The sequence below is a fragment of the Rattus rattus genome, chromosome 7 (assembly GCF_011064425.1).
Source record: "Rattus rattus isolate New Zealand chromosome 7, Rrattus_CSIRO_v1, whole genome shotgun sequence".
In the NCBI taxonomy this organism is placed as follows: Eukaryota; Metazoa; Chordata; class Mammalia; order Rodentia; family Muridae; genus Rattus; species Rattus rattus.
Genome location: NC_046160.1, coordinates 62,391,173 through 62,400,356, shown reverse-complemented (window position 1 = coordinate 62,400,356; position 9,184 = coordinate 62,391,173). Strand labels below are relative to the sequence as shown.

The following is a 9,184-nucleotide window of genomic DNA, read 5'->3' as shown; positions in this document are numbered from 1 at the left end:
CAAGCAGGATCCAGCAATATGTTGCATACAAGAAACACACCTCAATGACAAAGACAGGCACAACCTCAGAATAAAAGGTTAGAAAAACTTATTCCAAGCAAATAGTCTCAAAAAACAAAGAGCAGTTCCCACTCTAATATCCAGTAAAATAGACTTTCAACCAAAAGTTATCAAAGAAGATAAGGAAGGACAATTCGTATTCATCAAAGCAAAAAATCCACCAGGAGAAACTCTCCATTCTGAACATCTATGACCCAAATGCAAGGGTATCAACATTGATCAAAAAATAAAAACATCAACAACAACAGACCAAACCAAAACAAACCAAAACAAAAACTCAAAAAACCAAAAGAAAAAAACAAAACAAAACAAAACAAAACAAAAAAACCCAAACCTTTACTATAGCTCAAAACACACTGATCTCCACACAATAATATTGGGAGACTTCAGCACCCCACTCTTGCCAAAAAAGCAGGTCATTGAAACAGAAACTAAACAGAGACACAGTGAAACTAATAGAGGTTATAAACCAAATGGATTTAATCAATATATACAGGACATTTCACCCTAAAACAAAAGAATATACCTTTTCTCAACACCTTATGATACCTTCTTCAAAATTGGCCATATAATCAGTCACAAAATAAGCCTCAAAATATTCAAGAACATTAAAATAATCCTATACACCCTATCAGTTCACCATGAACTAAGGCTAGACTTCAATAACAACAAAAACAACAGAAAACCCACATACTAAAAGAATAACACAAAATCAAAAAGTTAGAATATGGTATTGGTTGCACAGCTATCATTTCACAAAATTTGGACTTTTATAATAGTTCAGTTATAAGATATATGAATTGTTTCTCAACATATTCAAAGATAATTAAAGAATTAAAAGAAAGTCATTACACTTTTTACTATCTGTGTTAACATTATTACCATTTTATCACTCAAGAAATTAAATTATCCAAGGCAATGGTTTGGAATGATTCATTCTGTAGTACACACACATACCTCACACACACACACACACACACACACACACACACACACACAGGATAGGGAGGAATAGAGACAGATAGATACAGAGAGAATAAAAGAGAGGGAGACAGAGAGAGACATGGAAAGACATAGAGAGACATTGACAAAGACACACACACAGCGAGAGAGAGAGAGAGAGAGAGAGAGAGAGAGAGAGAGAGAGAGAGAGAGAGAGAGAGAGAGAGAGAGAGAGAATACCTATGGTTTATGTCCCAATGGTAGAATCTCTTTTTCAAGCTCCCCTTGGGGGCACTTAACCAATATATAAGTAACAAAATGTCTGAGAATAAATATTTCATACTGTGTTCTTATGCTATTATCCAAAAAGGATATAAAAAGAATCATACTAAAGGCTTAGCAATCCAAAACATGTCATAAATTAGAAAAAGGAAGAAAAGAGCAGATGGAATCAATGAAAGACAGACGGAACCTTGAATTTTCTCTATGAAATGCACCAAGCAAGACTGTCATTGGTTCAGTAAACATGAGCAGTTGACAGATTAAAAAAAATGGAAATTGAACTACAAGACCATGTGTGTTGGGTATTTTCTATTTTAAGAAACATGGTCTTTCCTTGCTTCCTAGGCTGGTCATAAACAAAACTATTTTTTACCGAAGCTAAAATGAACTATGTAGAAGAAATGACAGACTTTCAAAAAAAAGTGGTTTGCAAATATTTTGACATAAATATGCCCGAAATTTACATTCATGCCCCACAGATGAAAAAAAAAAGCTCTAAATAGATAATAGACCTAAATATAAAAATCAATGAGTAAATGAATCTATGAAGCCTAGTAAAAGATTTATGAAGTACCACAGTCAGAAAATAAAGATAAATTCTTAGAAAAAATCTCTCTCTCTCTCTCTCTCTCTCTCTCTCTCTCTCTCTCTCTCTCTCTCTCTCTCCCCCACTCCATGGGCATTATGTGCCTTTTATATAGTCTCAAATGGCTGGTTAACACATAAACTTTCCAACAACACTAAATAAATTATGAATTGTGTGTGTATATATATAGTTTTATGTGTGTGTATAATACAATAATAATTAAAAAAAGGGCATAAGTTTGAATGGGGAGGCAGAAGAAGTTAGATAGGTACAGAGTCATGGAAATGATGTGAATACTTTATGCTTATAGGAGATTCTCAAAATGCTGGTTAAAAAACACAATGAACTTATAATATGTTAATGCAGAAATTATATTCAATTTCATAAAAATTAAAAAATGCAAAAGTAGGCACTGCAATGAGAATGTAAAACAAACTGACTTGGGAAAAATAGAAAACAAGAGTGCCTAGAGCCTCTTTATTATTATAGTTATAAACGTTTTTCCAATTAATATTGATAAATTATTTTATTTATTATAAAAGCATTTATTTTATTATATTAGCAGGGGTTTTAAAAGTTTATTTGGCTTCTGTGTTATACAAATTCATATAAACAAAGAATATTGCGATGTGTTTTAAAGGCATACCATTTTAGTTTGTAAGTATGTATATTGTTGAGAATGTATATATTTGTAATCAACAAAAATGAAGAAAGCTTAAAATAAAAATGTGCAATTATATTTCAGAAGCTCTAGTACTTGAATCGAGAAGTAGACATAGATGTGGAAAGAATAAAGTCTATTCACCAATCTTCATGAATAAATTCTTAAGTGACAGACTCCTACAATACATGCATCTTTTGTTCACATGAATACACAGGTTCTGTCACATCCTGAGTACTGTATTTTGGGACTCCCTAGCCATTCGTTACAGGAACAGTTTTGGGTAAAAGTGTGAAGTCCCTGTAGGGTAAAGACATGTAGGAGAAACAGAAAATGACTTCAGAGAAACACTGCCATGGTCTCTGCATCTCATTATGTCATATTTAAACTTCAGACAACTGACTTACTCTGAACATAGTATGTGGCATTATAGCTGTGCTTCTTTGGAGTAACATGGTTTCTATGAAATTATCCCCATATGAATCAGAGAAAAGAGAAGGTAAAGTTTGTAAATATTTCTATAGCCGTTATCCCAAAATGATGTTAGTAGCTTCTACATTGTGTGCGTAAAAGTACAAGTCAATTCATATATAAACATGTAATCTGTAAATATAACTAGGGAATAATTCTGCTGCAGAATCCCAGTGGGGGAAGGTATAAATCAAGTCCCAAGATGCATTTGGCATTTTGTCAAAAGATAGATGGATTTGGGAATCTGTCCCCCTGGGCAAAAGAATTCAGAGTGATTAACTTTTTAAATTTTTAAATTTTAAAAATATTTTAATGTCAAGTAATAATTGTATAGCATATATTTGTGGATTCTAACATAATGTTCCCACTTAGATATAAATTGCCGCAGAAAGGGGATCTTGAGGTGACTCAGTGGGTAAAGGTACTTGCTACCAAGCCTAAGGAACTTAGGTATCTCTTTGGGACTCACATGGTAGAAGGGAAAAACCACTTGGAAGTTGTCCCTTGACTTCCAAATGACTGACATAGAATGGACACAAACAACAAAAGAAAGAAATGGTACAAAAATTTTCAGGAAAGTTCAAAGTAGTTATCACATTTTTCAGCTCATCAACTTAGCATTGTATTGTTATTGTAAGGGATATTGTCTTAGGGGTCTATTATGAAGAGATGCTATCACCATGACAACTCTTATTAAGGAAGCATGCAATTGGGCTTGGCTTAGGGTTTAAAGGTTTAGTCCATTATTATAATGGCAGAAAGCAAGGTAGCATGCAGGTAGACTTAATACTGGAGAGTTAATACTGAGAGTTCTACATCCAGATTTGCAGGTAGCAGGAAGAGAGAGTGAGCCATTGGACCTTACTTGTAGTTTCAAAACCTCAAAACCTATCCTCAGTGACACACTTCCTACAAGGCCACCCCTACTCCAAACCACAGTACACATCATAATAGTGCCTTTCTTCATGAGCTTCTGGGGGCCTTTTCATTCAAACTACCAAATATATTAAAAACTTCTCCCATAGAAAGTTTTGAAATATATAGTTATTAGTTAGTTATTTCAAGACTGACTGAAATATTGAACACTTTAATCTATATTTCTTCTTTATTCATTGCTACCCATGGTCACTCCTGCTTCTATTCTCATTTGCTGAGACTTTTAGATTCTACGTTTAAGTCAGATCAGTGTCTGTACTGTTTTGGACTTCTCTGTGAAAGTTAATCAAGTTTTAAACAGGTATATTTTAAAGAATTGTCAAATAGTTTGAAAAGTATTGGTATTAGGTCTTCTTTGAAGGTGTGATGGAATTCTGTATTAAACCCATCTTGTCCTGAACTGTTTTTGGTTGGGAAGCTTTTAATGACTGCTTCTATTTTTTGGGGGGTTTGGGGAGTGTTTAGTTGGTTTATCCGCTCCTGATTTTGGATTACCTGTTCCTGATTTAACTTTGGTACCTGGTATCTGTCTAGAAAGTTGTCCATTTCCTCTAGATTTTCCAGTTTTCTGAGTATAGACTTTTGTGGTAGGATCAGATCATTTTTTAAATTTCCTCAGTGTCTGTTGTTATGTCTCCCTTTTCATTTCTCATTTTGTTAATTTGGATACTCTCTGTGTGCCCTCTGGTTAGTCTGGCTAAGGGTTTATCTATCTTGTTTATTTTCTTAAAGAACCAGATCATGGTTTTGTTGATTCTTTGTATAGCTGTTTTGTATCTCCTTGGTTGATTGCAGCTCTGAGTTGATTATTTTCTGCTGTCTACTCCTCTTGGGTGAATTGCTTCTTTTTGTTCTAGAGCTTTTAGGTGTGCTGTCGAGTTGCTAGTGTATGCTTTCTCCAGTTTAATTTGGAGGCATTCAGAGCTATGAGTTTTCCTCTTAACACTATTTTCTTTGTGTCCCATAAATTAGGGTATGTTGTGCTTTCATTAAATTTTCATTAAATTCAAAGAAGTCTTTAATTTCTTTCTTGAAAAAGTTATCATTGAGTAGAGCCTTGTTCAGCTTCCATGTGTATGTGGGCCTTCTGGTTTTTTTTATTTGTTTGTTTTTGTTTTGTTATTGAACACCAGCCTTAGTCTGTGGTGATCTGATAGGATGCATGGAATCATTTTGAGGCATGTTTTGTGACTGATTATATGGTTAATTTTGGAGAAGGTACCATTAGGTGCTGAGAAGAAGATACATTCTTTTGCTTCAGGATGAAATATTCTATAGAAATTTGTTAAATCCATTTGGTTCATAACTTCTCTTAGTTTCACTGTTTCTCTGTTTGGTTTCTGTTTCCACGATCTGTCCATTGATGAGAGGGTGGTGTTGAAGTCTCCCACTATTATTGTGTGAGGTCCGATGTGTGCTTTGAGTTTTAGTAAGGTTTCTTTTATTAATGTCGTGCCCTTGCCTTTGGAGCACAGATGTTCAGAATTGAGATTTTGTCTTAGTAGATTTTGCCTTCAATGTATATGAAGTATTCTTCCTTATGTTTTTGAAAACTTTTGGTTGAAAATAGATTTTATTCTATATTAGAAGGGCTACTGCACCTTGTTTGTTGTATCCATTTGTTTGGAATTTTTTTTCCAGCCTTTCACTCTGAGATGGTATCTGTCTGTGTCACTCAGGTGCATTTCCTGTACAGAGTAAACTGCTGGGTCATGTTTAATTAACCAGTCTTTTAGTCGATGTCTTTTTATTAGGGAATTGAGTCCATTGATTTTAAGAGATATTAAAGAAAAAGAATTGTTGCTTTCTGTTATTTTTGTTGTTATTTTTATTGTGTTTGTTGATAGAAGATTTCTTTCTTGCTTTTTCTAGGGTGTAGTTTCCCTCGTCGTGCTGGAATTTTCTATCTACTATCCTTTGTCAGGCTGGATTTTTGCAATGATATTGTGCAATTTGGTTTTGTTATGGAATATCTTGGTTTCTCCATCTTTGTTAATTGAGAGTTTTGCTGGATATAGTGCCTGGGCTGGCATTTATGTTCTCTTAGGGTATGGATTACATTTGCTCTGGCTTTTTAAGTCTCTGGTGAGAAGTCTGGTGTAATTCTGACAGGTCTACCTTTATATTTTACTTGGCCTATGTCACATTGATTTTAATGTTCTTTCTTTGCTTCATGCATTTGATGTTTTGATTTTGTTTTTACGATGAGAGGGATTTCTTTTCTGATCCAGTTTATTTGTAGACCTGCGGGCTTCTTTTATGTTTATGGTCATCTCTTTCTTTAGGTTAGGGAAGTTTTCTTTTATAATTTTGTTGAAGATATTTAGTGGCCCTTTAAGTTGAGAATCTTCGCTCTCTTTTATACCTATCATCCTTAAGTTTAATCTTCTTTGTTCTGTATTTCCTGGATGTTTTGGGTTAGAAGATTTTTCCATTTTGTATTTTCTTTGACTGTTATGTCAATGTTTTCTATGTTGTCTTCTGTCTCTGATATTTTCTTTGTATCCCTTGTATTTTGTTGTTGATGCTTGCATCTATGACTCCTGAACTTTTTCCTGTTTTCTATCTACAGGACATCTCCCTTTGTGATTTTGTTATTGTTTTTATTTCCATTTTTAGATTCTGTATAGTTTTGTTCATCTTAACTTGTTTGTGTTTTCCTGTAATTCTTTAAAGGGTTTTCATGTTTCTCTTTAACGGCTTCTACCTGTTTAACTGTGTTCTCCTGTATTTCTTTAAGTGGCTTAGTCATGCCCTTCTTAAAGTTCTCTATTTTCATCATGAGATAGGATTTTAAATTAAAATCTTGCTTTTCCATTGTGTTGGGGTATCTAGGACTTGTTGTAGTGGGAGTACTGGGTTCTGAAGATGACAAGTAGCCTTGGTTCTGTTGTTTAGGTTCTTGAACTTATCTCTTGCCATCTGGTTATCTGTGGTATTAATTGGTCTTGATCTCTCTACCTGAAGCCTGTCCCTCCTATGATCCTATGAGCCTGTGTTCTTAGGTGTGTTAATGTTTCTGGGAGACCAGCTCTATCAGGTTGTGATTGAGTCTCGAGTTCTGTGCCACAGGGTTAACTCAGGGGCACAGACAGAGACCAGAACGATCCCGTCCTGTAGTTCTGCTGTTCCTGATCCCTGTGTTCTCTTCTCAGGTCTCTCTTTGGCCAGTTATTGGAGTAAAAATGTTTATCTCACGTGTAACAGCACTCCTGGGAGACCAGCTCTCTCCTGGCAGGATTTGGGTCCAGAGAGCTGTGCCATTGGGTTAACGCCCAGGCACAGAAGAAGACTGAAAGATTGTTCTCCCTTTTCAGAAGGACTGAAGCATCCATACTTTCGTCTTCCTTCTTCTTGAGCTTCATATGGTTTGTGAATTGTATATTGGTTATCTAACCGTTTTTGCCTAATATCCACTTATCAGTGAGAAATTTTTAGGCAAATGAACATTTCTTTAAATGCTTCTTGGCTTTCAAGTTTCCTCTATTGTAACATCTGTTTGGCTCTGTACTCCTTTTTTAATTGGGAGTATTTTGGACTTTTTTTTTTATTTTCAAAAACTATTTTATTGGTTCTTTATGAATTTCACATCTTGTACCCCAGTCTCTCCCTCAACAGAAGAAAAAAAAATCTCATTGCAGAAGCTATATTGTGTCACAGCTTGTCCCATTTCCTTGCTTGCATATGTTCATTCAAGTCTGGTTTGAAGCCTCTGACTTGTGCTACACTATCAATAATGGATCCCCACTGGGACTCCTCTAAGATATCCTGTTGCTGCCCTGTGTCATAGAGATCCGTTAGTTTATGATCTGCCGGACAGGCTCCTTCATAAACTCCAGCAGTTCATCAATGGAGTCGATGTTTGAGGTGGACCAGTTTAAAGGCCTGGATCTGGGCCTAAGAGTTATCTGAACTGGTCACCCTGTCAGCTCTCCTGTACCTCCACCACCAGGTTCAGTTCTCCTGCCCTGCCCTCCCCCGGGCCAGCTCATCCAATGCCACAGCTATCAAGGGCAGTGCCAGCTCTCCCAATCCCATTCCTTTGGGGCTTGTTCATATACACCAGGCTATCGGGGCCAGTTGTACTGTGTTGCCAAGGCAAGTTGCAAGGCTGGTATTTCAAGCGCTGTAGCAGGCGACGATCTGGGCTGGATGGCTCACATCCTCTTTCATCCCTGGGGTCTGCTCATCTTCAGTCCTGGCACGTACCGGTAGTTTTACCCTGCTGCAGCCTGTGCGCTTATGAGAAATCACAGTGAGGGGTAGGGCCAGCTCTCCTGATCTAAATACCACGGAACCAACTCTCCTGTCTGCTGGTCGTGGCAAGGAACCATATTTCTTTCGTTCATGTCACTGCATGCCAGACAAGTGGTGGAGCCAGGTCTCCGAAGACCATGCCCTTAACCACAGAACCGGCTTACCCGCACCCCTGAGACCAGACCAGGATGAGCCCTATTAGCTTTCCAGGTGAGGTGCAGGTTCTATTTTTTTTTTTTTTTTGAAACCAGAACATTTATTTTATGACCGATTGAAATCCTCAAGATGAACTGGATGTTGCAACAGCTGCCCTCTTGGGCTTAGGTGTTGTTCCTTCACGGAATCCATGTCTGAATCTTCGGTAGACAATCTTTAGGTGCCTCATCCGACCAGTCCCGGTAGTGTTTCGCCTCTTAGCCATGGCACTCCAGTTATACTTTCTCTTGCGCTTGGCAGGGTAGCCACATTTGCCACAGGTCGACTTCTGAAGGTAGTAGGCCTTGGAGCCACAGCGGCGGCACAGCGTGTGCGTCTTATTGCGACGCTTTCCAAAGGATGACGTTCCTTTCGTCATCTTGCTTCTACCGGCGAGGCCAAAGAGACCGGAAGAGGCAGGTTCTATTCTTAAAAGAGAGTTCTCCTGATCTCATTAACCCCAGGACCAATTCTCCTGTCTGCCACCGATGGTAAAGGGTGAGGGGGAAGAAGAGTATCTCTAGTCCATACCACTACATGGGAGATAAGTGGCAGGGACAGCCGTTATTTGCTCATACTGTTAGCATTCTAAGCCCCGCCCCCACTGTTACCTAGCAACAGCCAGGCATGCTCCACCCCACAGTTACCTGGTATGCCTGATACTATAAAAGGGGCTGCTTGCCCCCTCACTCTCTTGCTCTTATGCTCTTCCCCCTTTGTTCCTTCTCTCCCTATTCCCCTCCCACCTTCCGTCCATGTGCTCATGGCCGGCCTCTACTCTTCTCTTTCTCTAC

The 9,184-nt window shown here is 37.6% G+C and overlaps 1 protein-coding gene across 1 annotated transcript; it reads right to left on the bottom strand.

The window, feature by feature from the left end:
* Positions 1-8,422: 8,422 nt before the first annotated feature.
* On the bottom strand, positions 8,423-8,800 carry LOC116905700 (60S ribosomal protein L37-like). The gene has a single exon (XM_032908676.1). The coding sequence runs from the start codon at positions 8,767-8,769 to the stop codon at positions 8,476-8,478; it is 294 nt and encodes a 97-aa protein (XP_032764567.1). The 5' UTR covers positions 8,770-8,800; the 3' UTR covers positions 8,423-8,475.
* Positions 8,801-9,184: the final 384 nt, after the last annotated feature.